Raw genomic sequence first — 20,657 nt, forward strand, 5'->3', positions numbered from 1 at the left:
CTGGAGTTGGTCAATCCAGAGCGACTCCATAAACACAGCAGCAAATTTGGCCATAGATAGGAGATTAAAATTAAATTCAGAATTCAATGACGTTCACAGGCCACATATTCTCACCTAGTACAAAATTATATTTTTTATAAAATTACTTTTGTTCATGGCTGGACAATAGTCTAACATTATCGCTGCACAAAGCCTCACAGACCTGCTATTGAAAACAACATGAATAAATAATTGAAAGGAATAATTCAAAACCAGCACAAATAATATATACGGTACATATATATATATATATACACACACACAACACTTTTTTTTCTTAGACTGTCAGGAATTGATCTGACTCAATTCCTGACAAACTGAAATCCAACTAAATTCTCTGTCAAAACAGAGACACTCAAATGTGAGGCAATTTACACAATTGGTAATTTCTTCCGAAACCAGACTTTCTAAGCATGTTGCAGGTTTCTAGACAAGAAAATATACGGCGTTGTAGATTCAACCAAGGTACAGTATTGTACCCCTGAATTCCAAATGTAGTCTAACCAGATGGGAAAGAAGAGACAGACAAATGGTTCTGTCTGTCCCTTTATTTCTTGGCTCAGTACACAGATCAATTATTTATTTCCCATCTCCATCTGACCTTAAGGACACGTATGCCCCCCCACCCCTCACATACTGTCCCGTGAATCATTCAGACCACAGCACTGAATAACAACTATTACAACTCACAATGTGAATAAAACGAGTTCAGTGACATGATGAGCAATATCATTTCCAGGTTTTGATGCAATAATCTGCGCACCATCTTGTCCAGATTGTCCACGATCTTTAATCCCCAGATTTTCCATTAAAATCCTTCGGGCTACAAAGCACACTTTTGTAGCCTCAGGCTAATCTCACATTATGCCTCTCATCACATGGAGACCAGATACACGAGCAGTGAAAGGAGATTTGAGGGCATTTGTTGCATGATACTACTTAGTAACCATGTGGGTAGGGGGGCGATTAAAAAAAAATAAATTTAGATTTCTTTGTAAAAAATCAGCAGAATATTGGGGAAGAAACCACAATTAGGGTTTTGAATTAAAATAATTATTATAAAAAGATTTGTTTTCTTTTTAAAATCTAATTTATAAAGTGACGAGGAATTTTGTGTATTAAATGCACATTTTGTGCATTTAATACAGTAATTGCCATGCCTTCAATTTAGAACTTTTTCAGACAGAAAGCCTATATCAATTTCAATCCTTGAACATAATAGTCGTTACTCATTGTTTTATATAAATATGAATAGATCTAAACTTATTTTGTTGTCAGCTTTATAAAGTTTGTTTGCAGCATCGGTTGTGCAAGCAGATGGTAGACTTTGGTGCTTGTGACACATGGCACCGAGTGAAGCCTTTGCCAGAGAGCCCAGCCCAAGATAATTGGAATTTCATTATGGTTTTTTGTTTGTGTGTGTGTGTGTGTGTGCGCGCGTGTGTGTAGATTTTATATGCATGTGTGTGTACATGCTGCGAGTGGGTGTTAAGGAGTCTGTTGCATGGCTGTGAGGGGGTGGTCGAGGGCAGGGACTCCACCTGCTGCCACCTGTTCATCTGCTGTGTGCCTTATAAAAAGCTGATTTTTTCTCTGGAGCACAGACACCTTGGACTCTTCGGACTATCCGCTCCCTGGAAGTTTAACTATTTGATGCTCAGAGCATAGGACAACCAACTGGAAGGTCAGCCACCTGAGGGCACATCCTAAGAGAACGATTTGAACTCGCGTCTTTGAAAGCTCTCGTTTCTGGTTCAGTTCTTCCAACAAAAACATGAAGCCTCGCCGGTCGAGCTGTACGGATTCCGGATCTGAATCCTCAGAAATGGACTCCCAGAGCCCGGAGAAATACGAGTCGGCCATGCGCCGAAGGATGGCTGCAAATGCCAGAGAGAGGAAGAGGATGCAGGGCTTGAACACGGCCTTCGACCGTTTACGAAAGGTGGTGCCGCAGTGGGGTCAAGACAAGAAATTGTCCAAGTACGAAACCCTGCAGATGGCTCTCAGCTACATCATGGCGCTCAATCGCATCCTGACGGACACCAAGAAGCACAACGCTGCACATGGGCAGTGGGTGGACTTGCAGTTTGACCGCGTGCAGCCTGACAACTATCAGTACCTCATGAGGTACGACTCCACGGGGCAGGACTATATCAACTCCTCTTTCTCATATCAGTTTGAGGGGGATCAGCTCAACATTTAAAAAAAAAAAAAATAATAATAATAATAATAATCTGCCGTTTGGCATGCAAAACAGTGTTGTAAGTGGCAACGTGAAATCATGTTTTTTTCTTCAATTACGGAGACAGTAAATACATTTGTATTGATTTATGTCTTTTCATGATCTTTGTTTGGTTATCAAAAGGCTTCTTTTTTTAAGTCTTTGATATATGTTTGCTGGGATACCAAACAGGATCTTCACTGCATGGTATGAAGTCAGACATGTAGTGTCATTAAAATGACCATTAGATTGAACATGCAATTGTGTATTTACGGCTGCTCTGATTATACAGCCTGGAAATGTTGTGCAATTTTAGTGCATTCAGAGAATCGTAGGTAGTAGTTGCATAGCTGAAGCTAATTTGTAACTATTGGGCAGCTGGGGAACAAAAAAAAAATTCAACTTGCAATCTGTTGTTTTTCACATGCTAAATTATACTTTTGGATTGAGAATAAAGAATTTTTTTCGATCAAATATATCCTGCTGTCCTTTTTATGGATATCATAATTATCATTTTGGCCCTGATGGAGTGACATTGTAATATTCAATATTATCCTACAAACAATTGCATAATAGTACAAATAGCCAGAAAAACTTTTGGAAAAGTTTCCTTCTTTGTGCGCTACGAAATATTGTTACTGTGCAGATAAGGTCACTTAGAGGTTAGTCTTTACTCTGTATGTGTGTTGTGTGTGTGTGTGTGTGTGTGTGTGAGAGAGAGAGAGAGAGACAATCTTGCCTTAACGGTAATAATGGCAGGCCATGTCCACTTGCGCTGCACCCTCACATGTAAATCCTCCATTTGTTCACAGCTTCTGTGCACCGAGATAACAGATTCGTACGTCAGCAGTGACAAAAATAAGAGCACTACCATACTCAAACCACAACAGGATTTCTAGTCGTCATTCTCAAGAGCACGATCATTATGATTTGAAATGAAATCGATTTTCCATTTGTACTTGGTGTCTCACGCAGGCCAGCATAAGATTGTTTACTGCCGAGGGCAGCACAACAGATTTAAATGGCAATAACGCCCCATTGTCAAGTGATTGACACGGATTTGAAAAGTTTGAATGGTGGCACAAGCCGGAGCAGATTAAGGAAGCCTCTGAGCAAGATGCCGGCCTGGCTTCAGCGGGGCAGCAGGAATTAAACGCCATTGTGTGCTAATGGCTGTGTGGAATCGCTTAGTTCAGAGTCGCTGAAGCGTGAGCGTACAGAGCTGGACCCAAACGCTCTGTTTCCAAAAAAAAAAAAAAAAAGATACATATAGCAGCAGTGGCTTAACTGTAGCACCCAACTGCCACTGGACTACTGGGCTCCGCAAACAGATTTGATTTGGAGAAGACGTATGGATCCATGTGGGAATTTCCATCCCCAAAATGTCTGAGGTACGATGCTCAATCATACAAGGCCTTTAAATGACACATAACGTGACACGCATGTGACATTAGCATCAAGGGGCATTTCGTTTTGGCACTAGAAGCTAGACGTGGCCAACTGATACAGATGGTCATAATGACTCATTGGCCACATTAAATGTCTGCATACCTAATTAATGTTTTCACAGTTGGCATGTCAAAAATGAATAGAGGGGCGAGTCAAAAGTGCGTGTCAGTGACACTGCAATTACGCACTTCATTAATTCAGTCACCAGCAGCGAACAGTTGGCAGCAGGAAAAAAAAAATAGAGTCAAGATACAACTGATTGATTACCTCAGGAGGAGCACATGATTGCATGAGTTGGGAATCAGTGGCGACAACAATGTGCTCAGTGGGACAGTAATTGAGAGGATCCAATCACAAAACAATGTTGCGTATTAAACTACTGAATTATTAGGAAGACTTGACACAACACGTTTACAATACTGTATGGACTTTGAAATTGTTTTGAAAAATGACATTTATCTATCGGCACGGGTTCGTGTGTCTGCCTCACAGTGGAGAGGTGCAAGGTTCCTTCCTGTGTGGAGTTTGCATGTTCTCCACGTGCCTGCGTGGATTTTCTCCGGGTTCTCCGGTTTTCTCCCACATTTCAAAAACATTCACGGCAGGTGAATGTAACACTCTGTCCCTAGGTGTGATTGTTTATGTAAATGGTTGTCTCTGTGCGTCCTGCGATTGGCTGGCAACCAGTTCGAGGTGTCCCCCACCTACTGCCCGAAGACCGCTGGGACAGGCGACCCTCGTGAGGATAAGCGGGTCAGAAGATGGAAGGAGATTACCTACACAAGTGTGTTTGCATACAAAAGGGTATGTTAGACTAAGGTGTTGTCTCAAGTATCTAGAGGAGTTGCCTTAGATCTCTATGTCAGCTCTAGCAACTTTGTTTCACAATTTTTTAGCTTGTATTATTACTGCAACTGTGCTGTATGCTACTAAGAAGTTTAACATTGTGCCCCTTTTGTTCAGCGGATACATTAATTCATTCATTTTCCTATCCGCTTTATCCTCACAAAGGGTCGCGGGGGTTGCTGGAGCTTATCCCAGCTGCCTTCGGACAGTAGGCGGGGTACATCCTGAACCGGTTGCCAGCCAATCGAACAACCATTCGCACTCACACTCACACCTAGGGACAATTTAGAGTGTTCAATCAGCCTGCCATGCATGTTTTTGGAATGTGGGAGGAAACCAGAGTATCCGGAGAAAACCCACGCAGGCCCGGGGAGAACATGCAAACTCCACACACGGAGGCCGGAGCCGGTATCGAACCCGCGACCTCTGCACTGTGAGGTCGACGCGCTAACCACTGGACTACTGGGCCGCCCTCAGATGATACAGAAAACCGAAATATATGAACATCTTTCAATACGGCACAGTGCATTTCTACAGCACAAAAATTGACATCTACTATAATCAACACAGCCACTGCGATATTGCCAATAAAAATAAAGCAAAGCTCCCAATGGCACAATTTTTATGATTGGTGTAAGTCGAGATCAATGCAACATGTTCTTTGCGGTCGTAATAACTACGTAAGTACAGTACAAGTAATGTAACTACACACAGTTCCTTTTAGCCAGTCAGTCGAAAAGAAATTTATTTTTGCTATTTTCCGTCACGGGATAGCTTTTTAATTTGTCAAGATTTGTGAAATCCATCATCAAGCCTCAATTTCCTAACGATGATGACAAATGCTCCTGCAGAGGGCCCGGCAGCTCCGCCCTCCACATTGCTTATGTCACCTCCCCCTTATAAGCATCTGACTGCGCAGGTGTTCAAAAGCTGCCCCCGCCGCCCTGCTTGACTTTCCTCTCTGATCCTGCACCATGAAGAGTCTGAACAACCGTGCCGAAAGCCACCTGTCTAGCCAGGTGGAATGCGAATTGGAAAACATGAGTTCATGGGTGAACCAGGGTTACATTGACAACTCGCCGCCCTTGCCCCGAGTTGTGAACACCGTCTACAAGCCGCAGCCCCTCTTTCAGGGCTCCATGGAGAGCATCTACAATGTGGACATCCCTCGCCCATTGCCGGAGGAGCCACACTTGGCTGATAAAATCTTGTCGAAGGAACGCGGAGGCTGCTGCTCTTTCATTAAAGGTAGGAACATTCTGGTCCTACTCTCAACGTCAACCCTAAGACTCATCTATGAATCTTGACCAAGAAAATGATCACTCCCAAATGCATGTTAATCATGATCTACTAGTTTTATGGATGCTATAGCACAACAATTTTCTTCTTTCCTCCCCCTCCTTCTTTTCAATATTCTTGGTAGGTTTGTGGGGAACAACACTGACGGAGAACACCTCCGACAACCGGGAACTGTTTGTCCGCACAACTCTACGGGAGCTCATGATCTATGTGGTCTTCTTAGTGGATATTTGTCTTTGTAAGTAATAAGATCAATGGAAGAAATGAGGGTGCCTGAAATGTGGTTATGAGACGTGAAATATCAATGAAAATTAGACTTATTTAATTTCATACAGGATGGTCAAACAACAAATTTGATTTTTAACCCAAAACTTTACAAAGATGAATTAAGGGTCAAGTTTAAATTGAGATGGATTAACCAAAAAATACAATGTGTAATGTTGTCCATTAACCTTTTATAAGGGATAAGAAATATCCCTATAAGGGATTATTATTATTATTATTATTCATATTACCGAGGTTGGTTATAATTATTAATTGTCAGAACTTTATCATCATGAAGGAAACATGTCGTTAAAACTCAGCGAGACACTAGAAAATGTTTGACCACAAATGGTCCCTTGATTATGAATACATGTGACAGCGTTCTAAAATGACAATGAATTAGCGAAAAAAAAAAAGGATTGAGAGCATGAGTGAAAATGTATCAATGAAATTGGAACAGTCGCCTTCCCCTAAAAAGTGCTCCAGCACACTCCTGCTTCGATGCCAACCACAAACGTCCTCCCGAACGCTCCACCTGAGAGCTTTTGTCGAGCCATTAGCCGTGAAAGCGACATGACCGCAAGCCTTTTTGCCTTTTAGCGATAAGCGCATTGGGCCTCGTCCATTGTTTCTTTGTCTGCGTTACATTGACATTGTTTGACAAGGCTATTTGCGACGGGGCTGGCGCGCTCTCTTCAAACAAATTACAGCCTCTAATCTGGAACCATCTGATGGTGGCAACATAAATACATCCGAGGAACAAGTGTCCAATGATAGCTTGTGTGTGTACTGCCTTTGACGTGTCTTATCTTGGGAGCACCGAAAGGAGCGACGTTTAAAGGCGAGCCTGTACAAAGCCAGATAGCATCGTGTGAAGTCGTGAATAATGTCACAATGTTGTCTTTCAGTGACGTACGGTATGACGAGCTCAACCACCTACTATTACACGAAAGCCATGACTGACCTGTTTGTAAACACAGCTGGAGAAAGTGGGGTTAAGTTTCAGTCCATTAGCACCATGGAGGATTTCTGGACTGTGAGTATTTATCCTGATGGATTTCTCCCCTTTTTTTTTTAAAACATAGTCGGAGGCAATTGGGTTATTTTGACAATTTCAACTTGTTTCTCGATCAATAGTTTGCTGAGGAACCACTACTCGATGGCCTCTACTGGACTAAATGGTACAATAACCAGTCCCTGGCCACTGGAGATCAGTCCTTCATCTACTATGAGAACATGTTGCTGGGAGTTCCCAGGATGAGGCAGATCAAGATCAAGAATAACTCCTGCAAAGTTCACAACGACTTCCAGGATGAGATCACAGGATGTTACGATGTCTACGATGAGAAGAAGGAGGACAATATCAACTTTGGCCTCATCAACGGCACAGCGTAAGTTACACCTCGTCAGTGCAGATTCACACTGTCCGGGTTGCTCTTCTTTCCTGGGCGGCTTGCCGGTAGAATGCTCAAAAGTGCCCGCCTCATCGCCAATGTAGTGTGAATAAGACTAAATAATAAAATGAAAAAGTCGTAATACACTAAAATGACGTAGAAATGTGATCTAGGTGATGATGAGAGCAGTTATTTCGTTCATCTGTGTTGTGACGGGTTTCCACCCTGCGCTGCAAAAAAAAAAGAAAAAAAAATCATGGGATGTTCATGTGCAATAGCTGCTCAATACAAGACTGCCAAGTGAATTTAGTTTTTCGTGATATTCGCCGCGGGAGAAGCTTGCCCATGTTTGGAAGTGTTTCTGTAGCATCCAAACAGAATGTAACAAGCAGGCTTTTTCTACTGCTTGCTCTATTGTTGTTAGTACTCTGAAATCACTCGGCCAGCCCTTCCCCTATTGGATGCGCCTTTTTTTGTCAGAGCAAATTATGCCCACCTTGAGTGTCGGGGCACAACGCAGAATAAGCGAGTCCCATGCGCTGTGGGTTAGGTGGAGTGTAAAAAGAAGCATGTTTGGGTGCACAAGTACACAAACTCTATTTAAATAGAAGGACCGTCCAGGCTGAAATGACATCGCTCAGTCAAACCACGGTAGTTGGGAAGCGGAGGAAGAGATTTTAAGTAACTCAGTGAAATCGCTTAGACAACACCTTGAGAGAGGAGAACATACAAGCAGAGGTTTGAGATGAAAGGAGTGCAGATCTGATCAGCTGAACAACAAATGTAGCAAGTTCTCCAAAGGCTAGCGGAAACAATACACACCTGACACCACGTTTCGCAACAAAAGTGGGCGGACTGCATGCAGCGAGAATAAGACATCCAACTGACCACAAGCATCCCATCAGACCAACAGAGAACCTCGACATGGGCCAATACTTGATGGCGTCTAACACATTGGAGAGGTGTTGTCTTCATGCATGAATCGCTCTTTTTTGTTTTCACTGTACATGGAAGGTGTCAGTGTGTGTAGTGTTGTGTGGATTAGCAGTTTGCTTAACCCTGGAGAACCCACGGGGTCAAATTTGGCCCCTATTAATTCTGCTACTCAAATCTACCCTTAAATCCCAAAGGGTCAAATCTGGCGCTAATCCCAAATTAGTATTAAAGCATTGAATATTTGAAAATACATATATTTTGGTGTTCGGTGAACATATGGCAGTCATTGAATGTATAATTCATCATTTTCCAAAGATGAAAATAGTTCTTGGGTTCTCCAGGGTTAAAGGTCAACATTGTGGATGGAGTGACCCAAGGCGATAGGGGAGCGGTGTGGCTCGGCAAATGTTCTCGTCTGCCCAATACAGTACAACTGCAAATTTTAGAAGAGCCTTTTATTGTGTGCGGCACAGTGGTCCTTTGATACATTTTATGACTTATTTTGATTATGACCTGTATTTTTTTTCACAGTGTAATTCGGCATCCTTTTATTTGTATTTTTTACATTTTAATTGAGACCAATTTGAATCCATCTCCTCCCTGCCATGTCTCCTGTATAATAAACTTATACTAATACAACTGTATACTTGTTTTGAACTTTGAGCACATTTAAATGAGAGAAATGTGAACAAATACTAATGATGGGATTTACAGCCTTAAAACATATCCATATCATGTAATTGTTAAAAAAAACAAAAACAACTACTTAGCGGATTCCACGTATCGCGGGTTATTTTTTTTAAACGTAATCCCCGCGATAAACGAGGGACCACTGTACAACTTTGCAACCAACAAGCATGTTTGCTAATCACCATTGTGAATTGCCATACATGCAACAAAGGAGAAGTGCTCACAAACATAAATGTACACATCTTTCTGGACAATATTTCATATATGTATTTGTTGATCCTACATAGGAGAAAGGCTAAGATGTTTGAGTTAAGCTCATGTTGCATATCTATTACAAATTCTCCGCTGGAGAAAACACCATCAGCCGCTGTCTTTGGATATTTATTCCATATGTGACCTCGTACCTCTGCAGATGGAGCTACCACACTGAGAAAGTGATCAAGGGTTCCTCACATTGGGGTTTGCTGACCACCTACAGTGGAGCCGGATACTACCAGGACCTGGGTCGAACCAAGGAGGAAAGCGCGGTTCTACTCAGGGAGCTGGAGGAGAACCTCTGGCTAGATCGAGGAACCAGGGCCATCTTCATCGACTTCTCCACTTACAATGCAAACATCAACATGTTCTGTGTCATCAGGTACGGACCGAAATCCAAATCGCTCGATCGGAATGGCAATTTGTGTTTGACGTGAGTCTGTTGATAGGTTGGTAGTGGAATTCCCGGCAACGGGCGGAGCGATCCCTTCTTACCAGATAAGAACGGTCAAACTGATTCGCTACATCAACTCCTGGGACTACTTCATCCTGGCTTGTGAGATGGTCTTCTGTTTATTCATCCTCTATTATGTTGTGGAGGAGATACTTGAGCTTCGAATACACAAGTTCTCCTACTTCAAAAGCATCTGGAACATACTTGACATCGTAGTCATACTGGTAAGAAACATGTCACTCGGGAGAAATTCTTCCAGGTTTCGGTAAGTTTAAAACGATGGACGCGTCTCTCATTTCCAGCTCGCCGTTGTTGCCATTGTGTTCAATATTTTCCGGACAGTCAAAGTGGACAAGTTGCTTGGCAAATTATTGGACCAACCGGAAATTTATGCCGACTTTGAGTTTCTGGCCTTCTGGCAAACACAATACAACAATATGAATGCAGTCAACTTGTTCTTTGCATGGATCAAGGTAAAATTCTGCCGCGCTCCACTCTCAACGTTGACATGTGCCACCTTGCCTAAAATAGCGTGCGCTCTTTTTGTCACTGTAGGTGTTCAAGTACATTAGTTTCAATAAGACCATGACCCAGCTGTCCTCCACGCTGGGTCGCTGTGCCAAAGACATTATAGGATTTGCTATAATGTTCTTCATCGTGTTCTTCGCGTACGCTCAGCTTGGATATTTGCTGTTTGGTACAGAGGTGGAATCCTTCAGCACCTTTGTCAAGTGCATGTAAGAGATATATCCGGAACAGCAGAATAACGTGAATCTACGTTGTGCCTGAACTCATCAGTCTTTCCATCTTTTTTTTCCCCCCGCAGCTTCACCCAGTTCAGGATTATTCTCGGAGACTTTGACTATGATGCAATTGATCGTGCAAACAGAGTCCTCGGACCGATTTATTTTGTCACCTACGTTTTCTTCGTTTTCTTTGTCCTGCTCGTAAGCCATCCTGCTCCGCCAGTCATTTGAAAGTCATATAATACCGTATATTTACAGTTTCATGTTTCTTATCTCTTCAGAACATGTTTCTCGCCATCATAAATGACACTTATTCGGAGGTGAAAGAGGAGCTATCGTCCCAAAAAGATGAGCTCCAAATCAGTGACATCATCAAACAGGTAACAGCGTGGTGTACCATTGTTTGGGGATTCAACATTTAAATAGGATTTCACATGGTCTGGATTCTTTCCAATCAGAGTTACATGAAGACATTCATGAAGCTGAAGCTTAAAAATGAGAAAATATCCGATGTTCAGAGGGCTCTACGCGCTGGATCGGGCGAAATTGAATTCAAGGATTTTCGGGAAACTTTAAAAGAGTACGTGGAAAAGATTACGACCGCATCTTATTACATCAAAAGATTGAAACACAATCCTTACCACTCTGATGATGTCGCAGGATGGGACATGCTGATCATGAAATTTCTGCAGCTTTCTCACTGTTTGACCGAGATGGGAACCACATTCTAGATGAGGATGAACAGGAAAAGATGAAAACAGAGCTGGAGGAAAAGAGGGTTTGTCGAGTTACATGCTTTGACCTCGACACCATTTCAAACATTCTCATGATCTCATATCTTGCTTTCTTTATGTGACCGGCAAAGTCCCGTGTAAAGCTTTTGAATTTTCCGATTTTCTCAGGATGCCCTTGCTGCTGAACTCAACAATCTTGGAATGAACTACGGGATAGAATTAGGGCAAAAGACTCCAGTGATCTTAAGCGACCAAAAGAGCAACTCCGGTCACACATTTATGGACCGAGAACAGTTTCTAAGGTCACATTTCGCCTCCCCCCAAAAAGTCTACATTTTATATGACATTAATCCAAGCCTCTTCACGATGTTCCTCTGTCAATTGCAGATTGGCCAGGCAGGTTCTCCACCTTGAAAGTGCCATGTCTGGCATTACAGTGAAGATTGAGTTGATTTTGAAGAAAATTGGGATGGAGGACATAACCGAACTAAACAAAATCAATGGGAAGTCGGTGACCAATCATAGCGTAAGTATAAGCCTCCAGTGTCTGCAATATTGAATTGTATGGTAGGTTAATTGGACACTCTGGAATTGCCCGTCAGTGTGAATGGTTGTCTACATTGTCTTAAAAGATTGCATCGGGTCTGTCACATTAGTACAGTACCAGTATATGAAATGACTTGACCTGCAATAACTTAAGAAAAAAAAAGTGTAAAAATGTGTTACAATCAGAATACATGAACAAATTGATCGATCATGATGGAAATACGATCGGCATGTATGTGACTTCTTTTTCTAATGACCGCACGCAGGTGGATAAAAATGCCTCTGATGGGAGTATTTTGGTTTGCGTGGACCGAGGGACAAAGGCTGCGCTGCCATCAGGGAGAATTTGCACTGTCCCCGCATATGACTGAAATATGTGATAAAGCCGTGAGATGTGACAAAGGGGATGAAGAAGGAGTTACAGATCAAATACGTCAATGCTTTAAAAGAAACATGTCATAACTGAAAATATCCTCCAAGATTAACACTCTCAACTCAACACACAAACACCGGTCAAGTTTTACTGAAATCTGTACATTATGGGCACTTTTTTTTTTTTTTGCTACTGGTTCTAGACATCAGATAAAATGTTCAAGCACAAAAACTTAGATGACTACAGTGTTAAATGTTGTAGATTTCACTTAAACATAAAACTACATATTAGAAGTGTTGTGTAAGTTCTCTATATCTAAATAGACTGTTGTGCAACACAGTGTAACAAATGCCTAAAAAGTCATTTTTCCCGTTTACTCAAAGTCTGTCAACTTCTTTGCTTAGTATGTTGAAGTATGAGTAATGGTCTTCAATGTTAATGGGCAATAAAGCGTTATTCACATCCGTCCTGGTCTTGAGCTGCAAATGCTCAAATACAAGTGAGCAACGTTGTGTTGGTTAGATGCAAGATGTAGCTGAATACGTGTCTAATAAACATACTAACAGATGTGGTTTGAACGTGTCTTTATTTCAAGTGACTAAACTGCATCTTCTATTTTTTTCTAATGAAAACCATCCCCAGCTTTTATTGAACATCACTTATTACGGAAGCAAATTGTCATTACATTCAATATCTTATGCAACAAACATATACTGTGTGCACGTCACAAGCGTGCAGTTCAAGCTAAAACATCATCTATGCTTTCTGCTACTTCAAGAAAAAGGACAAATCCGCAGTGGGCGATTTAAAATTGGCCAAACCACTTCAGGGGCCCCCCTATATGAAATTAATCATATTGACTGACAAAGGTTTTTCCAGAACATCCAACCCATAGTGATGTACACAGCATGACCGGAGCTGCAATTATTTGGTGATATTATTTTGTCAATTGTCTCGTTAATCCCAAACAGCTCTTTTAGCCCCCCCGCCTCTGAAAAAAAAAATCAAGTCTATTACACACATGATACAACAAATGGCACATACCGTAATTTCAAGCCAAATGAAAAGGTGCCTATGATTGAAATTCACTTCAGAGTGCACCAAGGGGCAAATGTAGAGAGGGCGGGGGTTGCCATATTTACAAATCCTTCCACCAACATGCAAAAAGCCACAAAAAAAGTAAGGAAGGACATACGATCTGTTTGTCGTTACAAAGGTGGTTGATTAGAAAATGCTCCATAATCAGGGATTGGTCTTCAAGAAAGAATGAAAAAGAAAGACTTTATATTCCTCTAGGAAACCAGCCCAGAATCAGCATAAAGATTATCTGTTAACAAGATGATGATGAATTGTTTTAACACTTCAATGCAACAGTGAGCCCATCTCAAAAGGTTTTTTCCCCCTCCTTTGTTATGAGACAGGTTCACCAACACAAAATATATCAAAAGCTTACAAAGAACATGCTGTCAGAGCAGTGAAAGTAACATGAACTTTGCTCATCACTTAGAGAAATCTCACCACTGCTTTAATTATTTTAAAGTCACAGCACACGATCGAAATTGTTGTGCTCTAGGTCTTTTTTCCAAAGCACTTTTCATTCGCATCAATATTGCAGTGACTCTATGGCTATTGGCTCAACACAAACCAATACTGCAAGGTTGCCGTGGCTCATTGCAATTGTTGCAGATTTAAATTTAAAATATCAACTCAAGTCTTGTGACTTTTTCTTACCAATTGTATCAAATAGAAAAAAAAAAAACGCGCCAAGCACGAGCAGTACATAAACATTCGCACTCGACTACAACTAACACATGGAAAATATTAAATGTATTTTTATATTTGTGAAGAACACGATAGGAGTATGTATTGCTGTAGTTCGAGGTTTCAAGCGTGATTCCACCAGAACACAAATATAGTTTTGGATGCAGCGATGTGATTTTTACGTATGTATTTTAAAGCTTTTTCTCAAATTTGAAATGTGATTGGGCGAGTTTTTCCCGGGAGGCGATCTTGAGCGTTTCGCCCATAGCTAACAGATACTGCAGCTGCTCAGTAGGATGACTGCATTGAATGTCACCTATTGTCCCTTTGCTCTGGTCCATATCAGTAAAAACAGACAGGCTGCTCACCTGTGTATTGCAATACAAGATGGATTTGATGTCACGGTCCAGAATGCAGGCAAATACAAGGTTAAGCGCACCATGAAGGTCACATGAGATGAGGATAATTTTTACTGCTTAATCCCTGATAAAAAAAAAAGATAATTCTCACAAAGGGGCCAACAAGCGCCACAGGAGTGAGAACACATTCGGACTGATTAATTTGATGGCGATGTTTAATGCTAGACTTGCATTTCATTGTCCTGGAGCATGTTCATACACTGAAATTTTCATTTGAGGAATAAAATAAAATAAAATAAAATTAAACATTCTTAGTGAAATGGGCACAATCATTACAAAAAAAAAGTTATTTGTCCTATGAGGCAAACAGATGCTGTATGTATAATGGTTTGACCAGAGCTGGTTCTTCTTAGTAATGGGCTTGTGTTCGGACCAGCTCACTGTGTCTGGTAACCAGTCATGTTGAAGTTGGTTAGGTTGGACACGACTGAATTCGCGGAGGCTGAAGCCTGAGCCGATTGAGATCCAAATCCTCCGACCCAGCCAGGCGACTGAGACTGCCTGTGAATTCAATCATTTATGAATATGCAAGTTCATTGCAAACGAGGAATATTTAACAAATGCTAAAAAAAACTTTGAGGAAGTATAACGGCAGTCTAAGGCTGAAATGTAACGTTGCATGATTTTGATACATACTCTACTCCAAAGCCTTGTTGGTTCCATGACTGGCCATACATGTTGTAGGAGGGAACTTGCCATCCATTAGTCACATACTGCTGCCCATATTGCTGCTGTGGACTTCCATAGACCTGATTCCACTGCCCCCACTGACCATATTCAACCTGTGACAAGAAATAAAGAAATAATGGAGTCACACAATCGGGAGAAAACAATCGACTTGACTGGAAAGGATGCATGATTGATGTTCGTTCCAACAACAGAACAAAACATATGACTTTGGGAGAATTTGCTTTACCTGCTGTGAGCCTTTGGTCATATCAGGAGATTCTTTGCCCCAGTAGCACTTCACTATGTGTCCTTCAATGCCCGTGCCATTAACTGACACAATGGCATGGGCAGCACTGTCATGGGAGGAAAACCTTTCAAATAGAAGAGTGTTATCAAGCAATTTCATCCGACAAGAGAACTCGGTTGACATCTAGGGGCCAAATGCTGTAATTACCTGATGAAAGAATACCCTTTCTCTGGGAAAACTCTGATTTCCATGATCTGCCCAAATGGTGAGAAGGTCTGACGCATTAAGGTATCTGACATAATGAGAGAAAAAAAGTACTCTTTAGTACATATGTCAAAACTGACAAAGTGTCAACACAACACTAAAAGCAAACTACTTACCAGATAGTCCTGACTGGATGCCGCCACAGTACACTGTACAGTTCTGCGGGCTGGATTGGCTCACAACATCATCGAACCGCAGTTGTTTTGAGCCATCTGAAAGGTACAAAAATACCCCCCAAAAAACTTCAGCGCACCATTGCTGTACAATCAGCAAACATTTGCATTCTGAACTTACTGTCCTGCGAATTCTTTGGAGCAGGTGGCTTTCGCGTTGCCCAATTGGTCCTGATTTGGCGACCTCCGAGCCACTGCCCGCCCATATGAACAATGGCGTTCTCAGCATCCTATAGGAACAAATCAAGAAGTCAAAACCGAGAGTTTACTGAATACATTTCTGTATACCGACTAGCAATACTAGTGATCAATAATTGAACATGCTGAATTTAAACAAATAGCGGCCAGCTTACTATAACCGCAAAGGGGATGGGGATGTTTAGTTTGAAATAGGCAATCTTGGAACACTATCAGAAAAGGACCGTAGCGGAGAATGCTGAAAATAAGCATGACCAAAAAAAAAATAAAAAACAAAAAAAAACAACCTAGCACTCTGGAATAGTCCCTGGTGGTGTACAGCCTGGACTGATCGGTGGCCTATTGCAGTGTTTTGCAATAATATTTACAATTATTATCATATGTACTTGTGGCTAGAAATCAAAGCATAGAGAGCTTCTGTCACCAAAAGGCATGGATGCAGCCTATGAATGGCGCAATCCATCGCTGTCAACACCTCAAAAATGTCAAACACTCTCCTTGATTTGTGCCCGCTTTCCTTTCTTTGAGGCAATCCACATCTGCCTTGACAAATTATGCCATGTTTTTAAGGTCCGATTTAAAAAAGATAAATGTGCAGCGCTCTACCACTTGGCGTACGGGTGTAAGTGGACGACTAATTTTTTCACAGGGGTCCACTTCAGTTGCGGTGTTCAGCGAGCCGAGCCTTAAGCAGATGATGCATCCATTGACTCAACGAGGCGTGGCCACTATGTGGGTAAATTCAGCAATGACATTCGGACTAGCAATCTACATATGATTCTGTTCATGTTACTCTCAACAGTGTTATAGTAGGAGGTTATGCAGGTATGACTGTGTGTATGACTATACACTTCTATAGATATTTGCCCAAAAAAAGTAAGAATAATAAACAGGAAAAGAAATAACCTTTCATCTGTGTTGCGGCACTGGAGCCTTACCAGTTTGTTGTAGAAGGACACAAATCCATACCCCTTTGATTTGCCTGTGGCCATGTCCTTCACAACACGAGCATCTCTGGAGCGAAATGTAAAGAGATTTTCAGTGAGTATTCCTGTCAAAATGCATTATTAAAAAAAAAAAAAAAAAAAGGGGAGCCACGCAAGACACACTGAACTGTGAATCCACTACACTGTCCTATATTACTGGTAGCTATCAGGACCCTGGACTGAGTGCTGACTCAATGACTCAAAAGCTGGAATTTAAGTAGGCATACATGCAGTCTACAGATAGATTTGACACATCGTAAAATGGATTATCAAATTATTGCCACAAGAGCACCACTTTATCTCCTACTCTTAATCTCGAGAAATATACGCTGTACACTACCATGCATTCTTAAACTAGTCTGGCCAACAAATCAAAAATGTATATAATATGTAAGAGGAAAAAAAGGAATAAAATGTCATACATGGCTAGATTTCTTTTTCCCCTTGGTCAATTCTTTACCACCAATATGGAGAGTATGGCATTTGGGGAGCTGCAAATTTTGAGAAATTGACAATTTTCAGAAATTTGGGAAGAAGACCTTAATGCGACAAAACTTAATAGACAATTGAATATGAAACACTTGAAATATAGATTTAGAGGAATAATAATATCTGATAATACATTTAATATTGAATGTGATCGTCTATACTATATCACATAAAGACAGAGCATCTACAAATAAAGACAGAGGAAAAATTGAATAAATAGAGGAAAAAAAACTACATCTGAGTCTCCAGAGTGCACAGTTCCTTGCTGTTAGCCTTCAAGCTCCTGTCCAATCCTATGAGCATTTCTGTAAAATAACCAAAATGCTATTACTTCACTGAGACCCACATCTAAAAGCTGTTCAGGTTCACATACACAGCTTACATTGCGCTGACACTTACCATCGACTAAATATGCATAGGAGAGCAACACTAGCTGACACAATGCAGAAAACACAAGTGAACAACGATAAGAGAGCACTTCAGTGTGTGATTGATAATCGACAAGTCCAAATGCGTCCGATACAATTCTCTCAGGGAGTTTAAAAGGACTTCGGTGTGCATTGTTCTCTGGTTACGGTTTCGGATGTTGGTATCACCGGATGGCTCAAGTTATGTTGGCAAAATTTACAGCTTTGTTTTTAATGCATTGGGTGATGTATACTAATTATTAGAACACTCCTCAGAAGACTTTTTTTTTAGACCACATTGAATTCGAAACAGAATCAGATCTAAATGAGGTGTAATTTAAGTGTAACTAGATGCCCAGATTAAAGTTTCACAAAAATAGGAATGATGGACACTATTCAAAAACATAAATGTCCAGAATCATTGACATAATGAACAAAAACAGGCGGTCATTTAATACGTCTTCCAAAAGAACAAGTAACTTGGATATTCTTGGCCTTTTTGTGCAAGCAAACATGATGGCTCTGCTTACAGTTATGTCATACGAGCTCATCAAAAATCGGGGTGATTTGCATAAAATAATCTGACATTATTTCCTCAATGGTAAATATTTGCGGGAAAACTGAAAACTGAGAATATGCACATCAATCACAACTTGACTGTATCGCTCTTTCCGATGAAGGAAAAAAAATATATACTGTGTGGCTCCTCAAATCAATTCTGAATTCAAAATCAACATAAGACGACGATAGAACATTTTAATAAACCTGCAGAGGTATGCGTTTGTTTTCCTTCCAACTCATCTTTTCAGGAACACTTTACAGAATTTACCAGGCGGACAATGTATACACAAATGTTTCTGTTTTGCTTTTATTCTTTTATGGCTTGAAAACAGCTATCAATGTCTGTCTTCTCATTGAAGTGGTACATAACATTTTGAGTACTGTATTCTATAAATATTATTGCTGCAGTAATACTAGCTTTTGAAAATTGGAGACAAAACATGATTTTTCGAGGAATACTTTAATGCTGTGATAATGAAAATAAATATAGAAATAAAGTAAACTTACGAGATTCTCCCAAAAGGTGCAAATGCAGCCCTCACATCTTCAGTGGTAATCTCGGGACTTAGATCACCCACAAACACATGAAAGTGATCTATAATGGCATAAAAACAATTACTGTTACAAAAATATCTTCCCTTTTCACTCCCAGTACATAAATGTTCCAAACACTTACTGGATGTGTCTTTCTTTTGGCTACTGGGAGTGGTGGCCCAATTTACTTTAACTTCCTGAAAATAAAGGAAACAAACATTTCATTTTTAACAGCAAGGCAGGCATTTTCTACGCAAGAAGCAAAAACCACGGTGTCAAAATGACTAAATTTGTACCAATAAAGGTATCCCACCTTCCCTAGTATTTTCCTCCCATTCATAGCTGCTAGGGCTGCAGCAGCATCTCTGTGCTCAAAGAATTCCACAAAGCAATAGGGGTCATTGGTTGTATGCTGCAAGAGAAAATGTCAAACCAAGTAATTAATTTGGCTTTCAATTACGTTGCATACGTTAAATGATGACTTTAAATTCCTGTCACTTTTTTTCAGTAGCGAAGGAAAGATTAAATCACTGCGAATTTCAAATTTCCAATGTAACGCTTCAGGTATAATTCGAATCGCTTTGAGTACATTGGTAAAACATTCATATATACATTCATTGTGGCATGTCTACTTCAGAATCGCAATATAGCGCTAAACTAAGTTCACCACTTACCTCGGTGATCATTTTACAACTTTTACAAGGCCCTATTTGAGTAAAGAGTTGTAGAATCAGAATTTCAGTCACATCCCTGGAGAGGTTTCCCACGTAACTGAAAGGAAATAAAATAACCTCTGTAAGAGTACTCCAACGATTCAATAATATCAACAACATCACAAGTGTCGTAAGGGCTTGTGTGCGATTAACCCAGACACGCCAACGTGTTAGTATAACTTAGTTCAATTCGCTTGAAAGTCGGACAAACCGCCAAGCTAATGCTGCTAATTTAGCTGCTCATGATATTTGCGGTAGTTTGACTCAATTCGATTGTTGCGGAGCATATTGAACGAGCAACAAAAATAGCCGTGAATTTATATTTTCACAAACACTGTGGGTGGACGTTGTCTTCAACTTCACTGTTGCCAGAAATACAAACCAATAAACGCCTGACTTCGTGTTGGCAGCGCAAATTAAGTTAGCAACCGCGTTTTAAAATTAGCACAGCAAACGTTTCGGAAATTAGTAAAACTATTGGAATTTACAGTGTCCTGGGGTAGGAATCGTCGTCCATTGCCGATGTCGACTGTCACCAAAAGCAAGGAAGAAGAAAACAATCTATTTGCTGGTAAACTAAAGTTTCTCGCTTCCTCGGTACGCTAAATCAACTTGCTAACTAGCCAGAAGCTAGCTAACCGGACACCAGGCTTACGTCATGCTGCTACGCCACAAGTGTCGAGAACGCATGCGTATTCTGTGACGCCGTGTATGACAGAGCGCCAAATATCTTCTTCCTCCTCTTTTGGTTTTGTCATGGTGGTTGCCAAACAATTTAATGCACCGTTACCGCCACCAACTGATCTGGAGGGTGAGTCCTAAAGATCTCCAAATATCTAATTTAACCCTCGTTTTATTTATCAGTGTCTGGACTCACAGAGTTCGTTGGAATCTTGGTAGCACCCCCTCCAAAATGTTCTCAAGCCTCGCCCCCCCAAAAAAAATGATTTTACATAAATTAAAATTTAAAAAATAAAAATCCGAATTAGA

At 40.9% G+C, this 20,657-nt stretch overlaps 3 protein-coding genes across 6 annotated transcripts; 2 read left to right on the forward strand and 1 right to left on the reverse strand.

Annotated features, from left to right (window-relative positions):
• The first annotated feature begins 1,661 nt into the window (after nt 1-1,661).
• Nucleotides 1,662-2,694, forward strand: atoh7 (atonal bHLH transcription factor 7). Its single transcript, XM_052079404.1, has one exon. It carries the CDS (start codon nt 1,814-1,816, stop codon nt 2,240-2,242), a length of 429 nt encoding a protein of 142 aa, XP_051935364.1. The 5' UTR covers nt 1,662-1,813; the 3' UTR covers nt 2,243-2,694.
• Nucleotides 2,695-5,503: 2,809 nt separating this feature from the next.
• pkd2l1 (polycystic kidney disease 2-like 1) lies at nt 5,504-12,813 on the forward strand. Its single transcript, XM_052079372.1, has 15 exons — nt 5,504-5,803; nt 5,979-6,092; nt 7,027-7,154; nt 7,256-7,509; nt 9,551-9,775; nt 9,843-10,071; nt 10,150-10,320; nt 10,403-10,584; nt 10,674-10,794; nt 10,875-10,973; nt 11,052-11,173; nt 11,254-11,371; nt 11,496-11,629; nt 11,715-11,853; nt 12,140-12,813. The coding sequence occupies exons 1-15, from the start codon at nt 5,530-5,532 to the stop codon at nt 12,242-12,244; spliced, it is 2,415 nt and encodes an 804-aa protein (XP_051935332.1). The 5' UTR covers nt 5,504-5,529; the 3' UTR covers nt 12,245-12,813.
• Nucleotides 12,814-20,363, reverse strand: tial1 (TIA1 cytotoxic granule-associated RNA binding protein-like 1). Of its 4 annotated transcripts, XM_052079374.1 has the most exons (12): nt 20,156-20,357; nt 19,629-19,725; nt 19,268-19,366; nt 19,097-19,151; nt 18,928-19,015; nt 16,916-16,991; nt 15,901-16,009; nt 15,723-15,818; nt 15,550-15,634; nt 15,343-15,466; nt 15,063-15,208; nt 12,814-14,927 (listed from the first exon to the last, which is right to left on the reverse strand). In XM_052079374.1, exons 1-12 carry the CDS (start codon nt 20,182-20,184, stop codon nt 14,804-14,806), a joined length of 1,128 nt encoding a protein of 375 aa, XP_051935334.1. In that variant the 5' UTR covers nt 20,185-20,357; the 3' UTR covers nt 12,814-14,803. The 4 variants fall into 4 exon arrangements, with proteins under 4 accessions (XP_051935334.1, XP_051935333.1, XP_051935335.1 ...); XM_052079373.1 differs by having other exon boundaries at nt 18,928-19,151; nt 20,156-20,359; XM_052079375.1 differs by lacking the exons at nt 19,268-19,366; nt 19,629-19,725; nt 20,156-20,357 and adding an exon at nt 17,688-17,757.
• Nucleotides 20,364-20,657: the final 294 nt, after the last annotated feature.

The sequence above is a fragment of the Hippocampus zosterae genome, chromosome 11, assembly GCF_025434085.1.
Source record: "Hippocampus zosterae strain Florida chromosome 11, ASM2543408v3, whole genome shotgun sequence".
Lineage (NCBI taxonomy): Eukaryota > Metazoa > Chordata > Actinopteri > Syngnathiformes > Syngnathidae > Hippocampus > Hippocampus zosterae.

Bases quoted from the DNA above. Each gene is read 5' to 3' on its own strand.
- pkd2l1 (XM_052079372.1), top strand. From the start codon at position 5,530: ATGAAGAGTCTGAACAACCGTGCCGAAAGCCACCTGTCTAGCCAGGTG. The intron at 7,155-7,255 runs GTGAGTATTTAT...CTCGATCAATAG, and splicing joins CCATGGAGGATTTCTGGACT to TTTGCTGAGGAACCACTACT. The intron at 7,510-9,550 runs GTAAGTTACACC...GTACCTCTGCAG, and splicing joins GGCCTCATCAACGGCACAGC to ATGGAGCTACCACACTGAGA.
- atoh7 (XM_052079404.1), top strand. From the start codon at position 1,814: ATGAAGCCTCGCCGGTCGAGCTGTACGGATTCCGGATCTGAATCCTCA.
- tial1 (XM_052079373.1), bottom strand. From the start codon at position 20,184: ATGGACGACGATTCCTACCCCAGGACACT. The intron at 19,367-19,628 runs GTAAGTGGTGAA...TTTCTCTTGCAG, and splicing joins GTTGTAAAATGATCACCGAG to CATACAACCAATGACCCCTA. The intron at 19,152-19,267 runs GTGGGATACCTT...CTTTATTTTCAG, and splicing joins GGAGGAAAATACTAGGGAAG to GAAGTTAAAGTAAATTGGGC.